Source organism: Notolabrus celidotus, chromosome 23 (assembly GCF_009762535.1).
Source record: "Notolabrus celidotus isolate fNotCel1 chromosome 23, fNotCel1.pri, whole genome shotgun sequence".
Taxonomy (NCBI): Eukaryota; Metazoa; Chordata; class Actinopteri; order Labriformes; family Labridae; genus Notolabrus; species Notolabrus celidotus.
Window position 1 is genome coordinate 8,769,226 of NC_048294.1, and position 14,721 is coordinate 8,783,946.

At 41.7% G+C, this 14,721-nt stretch overlaps 1 protein-coding gene across 1 annotated transcript; it reads left to right on the forward strand.

The window, feature by feature from the left end:
• Window positions 1-4,115: 4,115 nt before the first annotated feature.
• On the forward strand, window positions 4,116-6,980 carry mrpl52 (mitochondrial ribosomal protein L52). The gene is made up of 5 exons (XM_034676661.1): window positions 4,116-4,241; window positions 4,633-4,702; window positions 6,432-6,499; window positions 6,591-6,655; window positions 6,737-6,980. Exons 1-5 carry the CDS (start codon window positions 4,208-4,210, stop codon window positions 6,887-6,889), a joined length of 390 nt encoding a protein of 129 aa, XP_034532552.1. The 5' UTR covers window positions 4,116-4,207; the 3' UTR covers window positions 6,890-6,980.
• Window positions 6,981-14,721: the final 7,741 nt, after the last annotated feature.

The window sequence follows — 14,721 nt, forward strand, 5'->3', positions numbered from 1 at the left end:
TTGACTTGACCTGACTGAAAATCTGAAAAAGCAGCTTCCTTTGGGCAATGGCACTACTTAACTGTACCACCAGCCTGTGGAATGCGCGGAGGGACACTGCGCAGTGACGCGGCTGGTGAATTTTTTCGGCGTGTCTGAGTTCTCCAAGGAGGATCCAGAGTAAACATCCCGAGACTATTCCAGGACTCATGGCCTTTAGTCAGTCCTAATTCCGGCCGTTTTGTGGCGGTTTACGGACACACCAAAACACACCAAGCACTGATAAAAGTCCCACAGTGTTTACCCTGGTGTGTTTGGATAGGCTTGTCGGCTTTCTATGTGCCCCGGAGCCCCCCCCTTCATACGGAGCCTTTCATGGCCCCTGCGGTTCACCGGAGTCCCTGCAGCAGACTCTAGCGTTTACTTCACAGGCTGCGAGTGGGAACTTGTCTGAAAAGCTAACAGAGAAATTCTTCAGGGCTTAGTAGTGGAGCAGATCATACAAAAATACTTTGAAGAGCTGCAAGATCACCTCACTGTGTCTGCATCTCTGTTTCAGTGACTTGTCTACATGTGTTATAATCTAAAGAGGGCAGACTCAAATGTTTAGAGGAGGCTATCTTCAGTATAGGTGGTCCATGTGCGTCACCTTAGTAAAAGAGACTCTATGTGAAGACTTCTGTAGGCTAATATTTTAGGAATTAATACATGACAGATTTTAAAATGACTCAAAGGCTTATTAGCTGGGTCTCTGATATGAATGCTTTAAAGGCCAAAGTCTAGCTTCAAAGATCCTGGGTGGGTCATGCTCTAGGATCTTTCATGCATGGGACCAGTGCTTCCAAAGCTAAGCATGAGGATGGGACAGGGAAAGGAACAAACATCTATGTTTTAATAGATATACAGTGTGTGTGTGTGTGTGTGTGTGTGTGTGTGTGTGTGTGTGTTGGCCTTGCGGTCTAAGCGTGCGCCCTAGGTACAGAGCCTATAGTCCTCATCGCAGAGGTCGCTGGTTTGATTCCAGCCTTGACCATTTACTGCATGTCCTCCACATAGACTGTATAAAATACGGACGTAGTATCCGTGACGTCACCCATCTGTTTCTGAAGCGCTGTTTTGAGGCCAATTGTTGGCGGCAGCCATATTGCTGCTGTTGAGCGATTGTGACGTAAAGAGGCGGGCTTTGAGCCTCCTAGCCAACAGCTACAGTGTTCCCGCCTGTCAATCAAGTCAGCTGTGTCTCTTATTGGAAGACTCGTGATCTCAATATCTTTGAAATTACCGCGTTATGAAAAAATTCACCCTCCTCACAGTGTGTGCCGATCGAGAAATGAGCTATCCAGACTACACTCGTCTTTTGTACCAGACTGTAAACATGTTTATTTCTGCTGTAAAGATCGTCTTTTTTGAATTGGTGTGTATGTGGTTTCCGGTACTTCCGGAGCCAGCCTCAAGCGGATCCTCGATGAACTGCAGTTTTTAGCACTTCCACATTGGACTCATATTTTTAGACTGGAGGTTTCCACTTGGTCCTCCCCCACCCTCTGCCCCCCTATGTCTCTCTTCAGCTGTTCTATCCATTAAAGGTGAAAATGCCCAAAAATATAACTTTAAATAATAATAATTCTTTTTATAGAGCACTTTCAATCAAAGTGCTTTATAAAAGCTTAAAAACAGTTGCAGATTTCAAGAACAGTGTGACACAGTATAACAAAGACACAACACTCTATAAGAAGCGGACTGGTGGCTGGAGAGGTGCTGGTTCACTTGCCTGGGCACTGCCGAGGTCCCCTTGAGCAAGGCACTGATCCCCCAACTGCTCGGGGTGCGCTGGTTGATGGCCGCATCCTCACTCTGACATCTCTCCCTAAGTGCATGTCCACTTAATGTGTGTGCATAAAATTGAATGTATATACCAAACTGTGTGTGTAGCATGACCAAAAAATAACACAAGTGGAAAAATTGAATTTCCCCCATGGGGATTAATAAAGTACGTTTCTTTCTTTCTTTCTGAAACATCAGCAGTAAACAGTTGAGTCTTCAGCTTCACTTTGAATACATCCACCAAACATGCTGATCTAATGTCAACAGGAGACTGTTCCACAGAGTGGGTGCACGGAGTGAAAAGGTCTGCTCACCAATAGTCTTCTTTCAGACCTTAGGGACCCTTAAAAGACCAGTCCCCTGAGGTCCACCAGGTCAGTCAGATAGGAGGGTGCAGTGCCATTTACAATTCTAAAAGTCAGCACTTTAAAATCTGCTCTTGCATGAACAGGCAACCAATGAAGAGAGGAGAGCACTGGAGTTCTGGGCTCATACCTGTGTGACCCGGTCAGAAGACGAGCTGCTGCATTATGCACCATCTGCAGACCTCGCAAATGTGTTAAAACAACTTGTCATACTGTCAAGCTCAGCTAAACCTGATGACATCAACATGTCATTATGTGGGGTTATTTTCTTAGACTTGACAAAGCTCGTCCATAGCCTCAGGAAACATTATATAACTGTTTTTACAGGCTACAAAGTACTTCTCATGTCTACTGAGCCAACTATGACATATGAAATCCTTGAAGTGCTTCTCTAGTATTTCAAAAGCACTGCAATACTTATTTCCTCTCCACTGTGGGGTCATTGTAAATAAGCATTTATACAACATGGCTTCTCTTAAACAGCTCACATGCTTGCAACATGGTGTTTACAGGTGTAGTCAGAGCTCTTAACACACAGCATCAGGTAAAAAGTGGGTTACAGAAGGTAAAATAGGCTACTAGACAGCACTACTGCAACAAAAACAACTTATCTTTTTACAAAATATGAATAAAACAGATAACATTGACTGAGGGAAACACAGTTTAAACACACCATTTTAATCAAGGAGGTAAAGTAAGAGTAGTCTGAGCTTGAAACACTATTTTCACTGCCTTGCTCTGTATTATTTTCGAGAAATATTTATTTAATTCACATAAAGACGGATCAAAAGTTGTATTTTTGTTTTTTTAATTGAATATTTAGTAATATACAAAAGAAAAAACGTGCTCCAGAGTTTCTTCAGTCTCATTATTTTTATACAGTCTATGGTCTGATTACAGAGGGTACATAAGTCTACTTCAAATTTGAATATTTTCTTAAGAAGAGCAGCTGTTTGGATAGATCTTGTGCAGTGGCGTACTCAGACTATTTATGGGACCATTTGTAATGGAAATTATGAAAAAGGAAAAAACAAAACTATATTTTATATATAGAATTTATTTATATATTATTGATTATAGTACATATTTAACATAACATAACATAACATAACAAACCACATGGGTGTCCAGTGGGGAATTTTTATGTTTATACATCTGAGGAGCATAGAGGGAACTTTTTTTTATGCATTTTCCAATGAAAGGGTACCAGAGAAGGCCAATTTTTAATGTGTTATCTATACAGTGGAAACCAAGAAAGCACTTTTTCATGTTTTTAAAATTTAAGGGTCATCTGGAGGGCACTTTTTAAAATATATTTACATTTAAGGGGCATGTAGAGGGCACTTTTTTATGTTTATACATTTGAGGGCATCTAGAGAGCACTTTTCCATGCATTTACCATTGAAAGGGCACCAGAGGAGGCCATTTTTAAATGTTTTATATACAACAACGGAAACCAAGAGGTCACTTTATTATGTTTTTTACATTCAAGGGGCATCTAGAGGGCACTTTTTAACGTTCTATACATTTGAGGGGCATCCAGAGGGCACTTTGTTATGTTTATACATCGGAGGGGCATCCAGAGGGCACTTTTTTTATGTTTATACATTGGAAGGGCATCCAGAGGGCACTTTTTAATGTTTATACATTGGAGGGGCATCTAGAGGGCACTTTTTTATGTTTATACATTGGAGGGGCATCCAGAGGGCACTTTCTTATTTTGTATGCATTTAGGGGTATCAAGAGGGTACTTTTTAATGCTTATTTCACTGAAAGGGCACCAGAAAAAGCCAATTTTTTAATATTTTATCTATGCAGTGGAATCCAAGAGGTCACTTATTATTTCGGACATGATGGCACCAGTCACCCTCCCTCCTGAGTACACCACTGATCTTGTGCATTACTTTGAAATGAGTTTCTTTAACTTTTGTTCAAATTGGTCACTTAATGAATTTGAAGGTTCAAAGGTAACCCTCATCAGGTCTCTTTCTAAACATCTTTAACCCCACCTAGTGGTCAACGCAAGTACTGCAGGCAAAATGGCGGCGCCCGTGAGGACACTGTGCTGCTCAGGTGAGGCAGAGGTTATTCACTATACCTGTTTTGTGTGGCCTCATAAACCCAACACTGTGACGTTTAAGTTACACGAACGTCTCCTTTCATCTGTCGCTTTCTTTGATGTTGCTTTTTATTGAATTAACCTGCAAAAATGAAGAAACCACGAGCAACAAAGCTAATGCTAACACTCTTATGGTAACACCCTGTCTGTTTTAGTTGAACACAGTGTAAGACAACTGTTATAAAACACTGAAGGGGTTGTACATCTATAAAATAAGTTCCATGTATAAGTGTAGTGTTGTATCTGCTCATAAAATCTTAATAATCTGGGTTGAGACTTGCCTGTATGTCTAAGGTCCTTGTGGATGTCTCAAAATGTCGTTTTGTTTGTATACTTGTTTTCCAGTTTTGAGGCTCTCCAGTAGACAATTCAGCACAACATGTGGAGTACAAGCTGGAGATAAATGGAGGAAAGAGTAAGTGGACTGTGTTTGTTTCATTTATAGAAGAATTTTGATGTGCAATACACATACCTGCCAACATAGGACTGTGAAAAATAGGGAGATTTTCTGGAGTATCGTAAAATCAGCCTATATATAACCCTGATCTGCAGATTTATACATTTAATAAATGGATATGTAAGTCAAATACTTTAAATGTCTCTTAATTTCAAGGTTTGCAGCAAAATATGGCAATGAAAACATAAATTAAAAAATCCATGTCCTACAAATATGACAAACTTCATCAACATGTTGAAGAGTGAGAGTAGAGTGAGCCACTGCAGTGAGGAGTAACACACATATTCCAGGTAGTATTTGATTTGCATTGACACCATATTTTGATGTTAATACCATCCATACATTATCTTGGCCGCTTATCCCGTTAGGGGTCACGGGGGGCTGGAGCCTATCCCAGCTGGCTTCGGGCGGAAGGCAGGGTACACCCTGGACAGGTCGCCAACCTATCACAGGGCAAACACAGAGAGACAGACAACCATTCACGCACACACTCACAATTTAGAGTGATCAATCAACCTGGTGAGCATGTTTTTGGACTGTGGGAGGAAGCCGGAGTACCCAGAGAACATGCAAACTCCACACAGAACCAGGGGATTCGAACCAGGAACCTTCTAGCTTTGAGGCAACAGCGCAACCCACTGCACCACCGTGCAGCCACAATGATGATGTTCATACCATTATAGTATTATTCCAATACAGTTTTGAATGCAGGAGTCTCTGCAACATGAAACTACATCTCTATGTGCTTTTTAAAGTTATTTTTCTGGGTCCTTTAAATCATATTAATTACCTGCAGCTAAATGTTATCTGACCTACAGTAACCTCTGCATCCTCAGCCTCTGCTGCTTTCTGCTCTTTATTTAAAGAAGGAAGATATTTCCTCTGCATCTTCACCTGAGGTTATCAGGTAGAGTTTAGTGATTTCATAACTTCACCTGTGATATTGTGATAGTGACACTGTCAGCAGTCTGTCATCAGATTCACACAGCTCTAAACTCTCCTTATGAACTTTAAAGAGGATGCTGCGTTATTGCACATCACAAGTAAAGTTAGATAAAAAGAACAGGGCTAAACCACTTTAATGAGGGATGGATCCAGTCTTTTGGATCAAACCATCTACAGGGAGAGGAGGGGTGGATGTGTTTTGGGGTTTGAATAAAAGGCTGAAGTAGAGGACTTCTTGAAAAAGACGAAGTCCTGAGGAAATGCTACATTCAAATTCATGCTAGTTTTCCGTGACAACCAACCCTAGCTATAAGTCAGAATTTTGACTTTAATGTCACAATTAAAAAAAAAAAATTACACCTTAGGTAAACATCTTTTTTTTTTCCTCTTCCATACATAGTTATAATGAGATAATTAGAAAACTACTTTTGGATCTGGAGGAAAACACTTGTTATTACTCGTTATTACAGGATAACCAGTTTTGTTTATTCAAGATAGGACAACGACGTCAATTCAAAAATGTCACTAAACCACTAAAGTGAAAATAAGATAAGAATGACTGAAATCCATCATGAGTGGCTGTTTCCTGTTTGATGAGTACAGTAATTACTGAGTTATACGTTAGCAGCCAGAATACGTGTGCTTATAAGATTGCCAGGTCCTGGCTTTGTAACACTTCCTCCATCATCTCATTAAATCACTGACAGATGTTTGATTGTATCACTTTTGTGTTTGTTTGCAGACATGGACTCTCCCGCACCGGTTCAGAATATGGCCCTCTGACAGATCTACCTGACTGGTCGTATGCAGGTATTGCTTATTTTAACGCCATGATCAGACATTATTTTCCACTCCACGTTGACACCTTCTTACGTGCTTTCTTCTTTTCGTATCTGCACAGATGGAAGACCTGCACCTCCAATGAAAGGACAGATGAGAAGGAAGCAGGAGCGGGAAGTTATAGCTGTGAGTACGACACATTAAAGATCAACTTTGGATTTCTCTTTCTGCGTTTGCTCCATGTTTCTGCAACTTTTTCCCCCGCAGAGGCGTATCGTGATGCTGAGCTCGGAGGTGGACAGAGGGATGGAGGCATGGAGGAAGAAACAGGAAGAGGCCAGACGTGCGGAGGAGTACAAGAAGTCACTTTTACTCAAACCTAAAGGGAAGCTACTAATGGATAAAAAACCTCAGAAATAGACCGGAATCATCGCTGTGATCACGTCAACACGAGGATTATGTTTATGTCAGCTTCCTGTTTTCTATTTCAATAAATGTTTGTTTTGCTTTAGGGTTGTTTTTGTGTTTTCTTTCTCTGAGAATGAGCCGTTAATGTCCCTCTTCTTCCACCAGAATGCAGCATTTCTCCTTCCTCTGAGGCCCTGTGACGGCTCACACGCCATTTTGTCTGGTGTTGGCCCCGGAAAATGAGGTTTTTTTGGGGCATGCAGAGGAAAGGGAGGAGCTGGCAAACATAAAGCTGCTGTGAATCAGGACTTCAGTGTGTGTGTGTATATAAGAGAGAGAGTGAGGGGATCACACCTTGGCATGCTGGATCAAAGTCAGTACTCTGAGTACTTGACAAAGTTTGATCTAAGATGCATTTGAGTGACGAGGACTGAAACGAAAAATGTGTGTGGTGCAAAACAGGAAAGAAAACCTACATGTATTGTTTTTTAAATTTCAAATCAAAGAAGAAAGCCTCGGGTTATACTTATGGATGTTTTAGAAACCATTTGGCTCATTATAGTGAAATGTGACTCATTTAAAGCTTCTTTTTTACACGACAAAGAGGACAGAGTCTGAATTTCGATGCCTGGCATCTGGAAAGATCATCAGCCAGCTGCAGCCAAGTTGGCAGACACTTTCTTCCCACTGAAAGCGATATTTTGTTGGTATTCGATCAGCATTGAGGATTAATCAAGCTGCAGAAACACTTCACTGAAGCAGCGTTTCTTTTAAAAAGCAGGAGAGGTTTAATCGGCTAAATATGTTGCATGATAGCTTTAAAGCACTTCTTTTTCTGGGTGTCATTTTTGAGGTTTGTAGAGCCTCTTGTGACAAGAACAGAATTGAAGTGAAGTTTTTGTGCGATGCATTTCTGGTGAAAAGTTGAGGGACATTTTGCAGCTGTGCCTTTTTGAAGTCAGCACTAATTTCAAGTGACTTTAACTTCTAAACAGACTATTTACAAAATGAGGTAACCCTCTCCTCTCTCCCCCTCATGCTCCTGCTTTTGCTCCCCCTTTTCCTCACGCTTTTCTCTCCCTCCCCTCTCTCTCTCTCTTCGTCTCTTGTTGCAGACTTCAGCAAAGCCTCACTGTAATTAGGGCCGCTAGCCGCTGAGTTGCAGATTCTTTTCTGTGGAGATGGCGACTTTTCTCCTCCTCTCTCTCTCTCTCTCCCCCCTCTTCTTCTTTTCTTAAATTTTCATACAGCTGACCAAAGGAGCTGACTGTTTCGTGGTGTGACGGAAGTGTGTGAGTGCATAAAACAGGCCACAGAGGGTGTGAAAGATAACAAACACAGTTGTAAGAAATGCTGAAGTGGTTCATCGCACACACATCCTCACACCTGCACCTTCAAAGACCTCCAGCTGCACCTCCACCACCAGTGAGAAATGTAACTTCATTCTTTCTCTTCTCACATCCTGCTTTTTTTTTTCTCCTGTGAGTGTCTTTCTCCTCTCCTCAAAGACTCCTCCCATCCTCCCCCATCTCTCCCTTTCCTCTCCTCCCCCCCCTCTCATGTTGTTTTGGTTTTGGGGAAATGAGAACCAGATGTTGCTTATTGTGCAGAAGTCAGCGATGGATGGGGGTGGGAGGTGGGAGGTGGGGGAGTGGTTTTTTTTTTAAGGCGAGTGAGGGGAGCTTCCAGCGAGGTCAGTCTGCGAGCGAGGATGGAGGATAATTAGCTGACACGCATCTGTAGTTTCATCCGCAGACCAAAAACAGGGAGGGGGAGATGAGCAGACCCCCGGTGCAGAGTTGGAGGGATGGGGGGAGTTTGTTGAGGGGTCTGATTCAGCAAGATGTTCCCAAAGACCGCTTCCTGACCTGGGTGTTCCTGGAGAGTGGGGCACCATGGGTAGCATGTTTGAGAAAAATTACCCAGCCTGAACATTGTAATAACTATGCATGAGTGTATTAAACTGGCACTGCCAGTTTAATAAGCATTTTTTGAGGATTAAAAAACCCATGACTGCCTGATACACAGAATATCTGCTGGCGTTTTATGTAATTTTTGCCACAAGGAGTAATTATTTATTGTGTTTTTTTATTCAGCTTTAGTCAAACTTGTGCTGATGTGCTAACAACTCAATGTAGTTTGATGTATGTTAGTAGTACAACAGAAAACACATGATAACTTATATCAGTGTATCTTTATTTACAGAGCGCCAAATCACAACAAATGTTATCCCAAAACTCTATGTTCTATTATTAACAAAGACTCAACATCAAGACGGGTTAAGATCCAGTCCCATCTTACAGACAGGACTCAGTCTGATCTCATCTTAATCCACCATGAGGCAGAAACCTTGAGCAGAACCAGACTCATGTTAGACAGCCATCTGCCTTGGATGCAGATATTAGTTTTTTTCCTTCTATATTTCACCTGATTTGATATCAATCAATCAAACTTTTTTTTATGTAGCGCCAAATCACAACAAACGTTATCTCAAGATGCTTTTACAAACATAGCAGGTCTAGACTACTCTATGTCAAATTATGAACAGAGACCCAACACCAAGACAGGGTAAGACTCAGTCTTAACCCACCTTAATCCATCATGAGCATTGCACATCGCAGTATTTAGCTAGTTACAGTGACGAGGAAAAACTCCCTTTTAACAGGCAGAAACCTCAGGCAGGACCAGACTCATGTTAGACAGCCATCATGCCTCGACTGAGTTGGGTCTGGAAAGAGGGATAGAGGGGAGTAAGAGAGAGAGGTGATAGTGATGAGACGAGTAGTAGAAGCTGTGGCCGCTGGAGTCCAGCACGTCCACAGCAGGAGGATGCCTACGGCAGCTCAGTGGGGCCTACGAGACAAGGGAGCTCAGGGACTCCGGAAAGGTCTATGGTTAGTAACTTTAATGGGACAGGCAGACTTAAAGTAAGTGATGGGGGGTTGGGGGGAAGGGGGTGAGATAGGATCCCAGTGTGTCAGTGCACCAGTTCCCCCGGCAGTCTAAGCCTATAGCAGCATAACTAAGAGATGTGACACATTCAACACCAACCTGAGTCTAAAAACCTATAACTATCTCTTTTTTAATTCAATGGCAAGTTTAAAGTACCATCATTCAAGAAGTGGTTTATTTTGTGCAATTTGGCATCCCTACATTTTCCAAGCGCAGTCCACACTCTCATCTTTACAAGCCATTTGCATGGTAACTATCTTCTACTCTTCCTACATTATTGTCCTCTTAAGTCTCTTTCCCTGCAGTACTAAGCCTGAAGGCGACATGTAATGAGGTGACTTTTAACGAGAGTATTCATGTTTACTCGTCTGAAGAGAAACTTGGAAGAGCTCCCTCTCTAAAACCGTCTATGACAACTCCTGTATTGTGCGAAATTGCAAAAAAAGCCACAAATCTGGAAGCCTTGCGATTTGTATATTTCCCAGTAGCTCTCTCTTACTCAGCACATAACGTTTCCGGTCTTGCCAAAGAAATATGACCTCATAATGTAAAACCCAAATTCCAGATAAGTTGGGATGTGATGTAAAATGTTAGAAAAAAAGGATATTGATCATTTGCTCATTAATCAAACCCTATATTTAGTTGAAAATAGTGAAAAGACAACATATAAAGTGTTGAAACTGAAATTTTTTATTGTTGCATGAAAAATATTTGCTCATTTTGAATTTGATACCAGCAACATTCTTCAATAAAGACAGGGCAGGGACAGCAAAAGAGAAGAAGACACCTGGAGGAACCTGATGAGTTGATTTGCAACAGGTTAATGGGTATAAAAAGATCACTCCAGAGAGGCTGTGACTTGTAGAAGTTAAGAAGTCTCTGTGAGAGACTGCATGAGCAAATACCTCAACAATTTGAACCTGAGGCGGAAGTTAAAAGCTACACCGATGTGGACCTTGCTCTGTGTACTGTTCCGGGTTATTGACTTTCTATCACATCGTGGTAACCCAGAGCAAACTCTTTTCTTAAATGGACGTAAATTCTGCATTCCTGTGGAGGGAAGATTCAACGCTAGATATACCAAGCCGGATTGATCCAAGCCGGATCGATAGCTGACAACCTGAAATCTAAATTGCGGGTATTAGTTTGAGCCATTCTTAATCTTTGGGAGTTGTGCTCACCCTCGCTCTCTTTTTCTCTTCTTTCTTTCTTTTCTATTTGATAACCTGATTGTACTTTTATTGGGGGGAGGACCTGGTACTCAAGCATGAGTTGAGGCACAGAACCATTTCATGTATTTAGTAGTGGTAAAGGCTGCCTCAGAGAGACTCCACATTTTTCCATATGAAGAGTTCAGAACGCTGTTCATTCATTAAGACAATATTTCTTCCCTTTTGGTAAGAAAGAAATCAATCAAAAATAAAGGTTTCAGTTCAGAGCCCTTTCCTCCATTGGTGCCCTGGTTAGTCAGGTCCTGTTTCCCCCCCAGTAGGACCCCCATGACCTTTATCACCTTATTGTATTAAATAAAACCCCATTATGCGTCTTTAATGTAAAACCAGAGTCTCAAAGGAACTTTTAATCCTCTAAAGTGGAATTAAAAGTACAATATTTGCCTCCGAGGCGTGAAGTAAAGCCGCTTAAACGGTACAAGTATGTCACAATTGCACTTGAGCCCGCCAACACAGCACATGATTAATTATTTTCCAGGCTTAGAAGTCGGTCAAAGAGAGAAATGAGGAGAAAAAGGAAAAATAAAAAAGTGCTGTTTGAGTTACAGTAGAAAATAAGTGGTGGCATAATGTAGGTCACCCAAACAAAGTCTCAGGTTGAATTGCAAGCAGCTGGCCAGGCCACTTCCTGCCTGGTGCGGAGACGGGGTGCTGAGCCCAATGGTTGTTCCTGCGCCGCCCAGAATGACTGTACGGGTTCAGCATTAAAATGGCTGACGAGGAAAGAGAGAGCGAAAGAAAGAGAAAAGAGGAGAGACCTGAATGTAAGCCAAGATGCACGCCAAAAGTCTCATCTGTGTTCGTGTCCGTGACCTGCAAGACAAGACTGAGGGCAGTACTCCAAACAGACTCACAGATTACTGCTTCCTACAAAGTGGAAAACTTGTCCTCGACTTAGTCTGCTGAGTTTGATGTATTTTCTCTCCCATCACTGTTTGACTATTAAACTGTCACTGATTCAGAAAATAAGATCTATGACGAGGCTGGGAAAATTTCTGGCAGCATAAAACTTCAGAAGTCTAAAAGTTTCCGATCAGATTCCATGAAAGAAACATTAATTCCTAAGAAAATTCCTTAGAAAGAGCCTTGTAAAATCTCCTCAGGAGAATACAGACATTGCTGAATTGTGACTCTTCAAGTTAATACTTCTAATTTCCGGATAGCCAAGAGCATTCGTGTGAGGAGGGGTTGCTAGCTAACTCAAAAAAATCACACAACAACAAGAAACAATATTTAATGTCTTCTCCTCCTCAATGTGGTGCATGAGAGGGACCAACTGAGACAATGGAAACACCAGGTGATAGAGAGAGAGGGAGAGAGAGACAGTTTGGCCGGTGGGAGAGGAGAGTGGACAAACAGATGTGAGCAGAAAAAAATAGAAACTACGGGGTCAGCCAGGTTTGTGTGCAGTAGACTTTGTCCACCAATCTTCTTCACTGATTCCAGCTACACTGCTCCAGCAACGCCTCAGCTGTCTCTTAAGAAACATCTTAAAGTAGCAAAGTTTCATTTTGACGTTGAGTTTCACATTCACACACACAAGTGAAGGACTAGTTGCCTGAATGTGTTTCAGTACTTTTGTTTTATGCACTTTCCAGTAGAATTCCAATGGAGTATGTACCGACTTGCCTTGTGCGTGTGTGTGTGTTGAAAGTGTTGTGTTATCTTAAATCAAACACAGCCACTTAACTAGAAATGAAAACCAAAACACTTGACAGCCTCTTTGTTCTTCTTTTGAATAGTGAACCGCAACCAGACGAGTATTCTCCAAAGATGGGGATGCAATGTCGTACAGGGTGGCAGTGGCTCAGACTCTGGGGACTTGAGGACTTGATGGTTTTGCTGTTACCAACCATTGACTGTATATAATAAAATGGTACCAACCAAAGTATGGAAGTCGGAACTGGCTGCTTCTTAGGCACTGTTGAAGTGTAGCCCCCTCACTCTGACACCTCTTCATTATTGCATGTTAATAGGATCCTTTTTTTTTAATACATGTTGGTATAAGCTTACTCACTAACATAGGGAAAACAATTGTGGAATAATAACCTATGGACAAAAAAATGTCAGACAAAATATCTGCTAGCTTGTTTGCACATTTGACTCAAGCGGCAACCTCCGGGGTCAAACTATGAAGCTCATGTGGAAGTGATATAAACTGCAATTCATCGAGAATCCTCTTGAGGCTGGCTGCAGAAAAATCGGAAACCACATACACACCAATTCAAAAAAGACGATCTTTGCAGCATTAATAAACATGTTTACAGCCTGGTTCAAAAAACGTCTTGGCTATACTTAGCTAATCTCTCTATCGGCACACACTGTACGGGGGGTGAATTTTTTCTAACGCGACGGTTCAGAAGATATTAAGATTACGAGTTTTTGCCAAAATAAGGACATGACGGATTTGACTCCCGGACGGGAACACATAGCTGTTGGCTAAGAGGCTCAAACTCCGCCCCTTTATGTCACACTATGCCTGGTTGAGTTCCGAATTTCCAATACAGTTTGTGCCGATAGATTAGCTTCGTAGAGCCAAGCCGTTTTTTGTACCAGGCTGTAAACATGTTTATTAATGCTGCAAAGATCGTCTTTTCTGAATTGGTGTCTATGTGGTTTCCGGTGTTTCTGCAGCCAGCCTCAAGTGGAGGTTGCCGCTTGACTTGAACATACTTGGTGCCAGTACATTGACCTCTGACCTCTACCTATTTGATGCACTTTTGCGCAAACATAGGAAATCTTATGCAAAGGTTTGTCTACAGTGAAAACCAATTAAAACATTACTCTTCGTTTGCAAAAGTACCTTCATTCATAAAATGTATTCTGGGAATTGTGAATGAAATGAAGTGTTTTTAAAAGACTTCAGGATACTTAAAACTGTTGAGACATTTTCTTCAACATGCTTATGCGTGTTTGCCCTGATGTTGTTGTTCACTGTTATAGAGATACATTAGAGAGGAGTTAAAACAGAGAGCATGAGGAAAAAAAAGCAAGGAAGGAAAGGGCAGAGAAAGAAAGAGCAAAAACAGACGAGAGATACTTGTGGTGAGATGGAGGAGTGGTTTCAGACTGAAGCCTCATAAAAGGAACAATTTTGCAGCGGGTAAGGAAATAAGAGAGAGGGAGGGAGAGAGGGATGGAGGGAGGAGGCTTGAAAACAGATTTTTTTCTTAAACAGAAATGTGCAGAGGGAAAAATATCCCCAAGCCAGTAAAATAATCCTGTTTTACTTTTTTTTCTTTTCTCACCTTGCTTCTCCTCCCTCCCTTCTCCTTCGTGGGTCACATGGTTTTCCTTCACACGTTGAAACACTTACTTTAAAGTCGAAAGAGTATAAACCAGAACACACTCACATATTGTACAGTACACACACACACACAAGCAGATCACAGCCGGGTTTGGTTGTGCACTTTAAGAATACCAGATGCTCAGCTGGAAAGCTTCTCTCTGCAAAAATGTGACCCTTCCATCATTTTTTCCACCTCGCTCACTCGGCACATGACTGCTGGCTCTACGTCCAAAACAACCAGTGGAGGTGGGGTAACTGTATCCAGACCATCAGCTCCATCTGTGGCCCGCCTACAGGCAAAAACCTGCATATACAAGTTTAAACTTTTGTCATTATCATGCCTTTTCCATCGCATTAGTTCTTATTTATTA

Coding starts and splice junctions, on each gene's coding strand:
- mrpl52 (XM_034676661.1), top strand. CDS start 4,208: ATGGCGGCGCCCGTGAGGACACTGTGCTGCTCAG. Junction 4,242..4,632: donor GAGGACACTGTGCTGCTCAG/GTGAGGCAGAGG, acceptor CTTGTTTTCCAG/TTTTGAGGCTCTCCAGTAGA. Junction 4,703..6,431: donor GGAGATAAATGGAGGAAAGA/GTAAGTGGACTG, acceptor GTTTGTTTGCAG/ACATGGACTCTCCCGCACCG.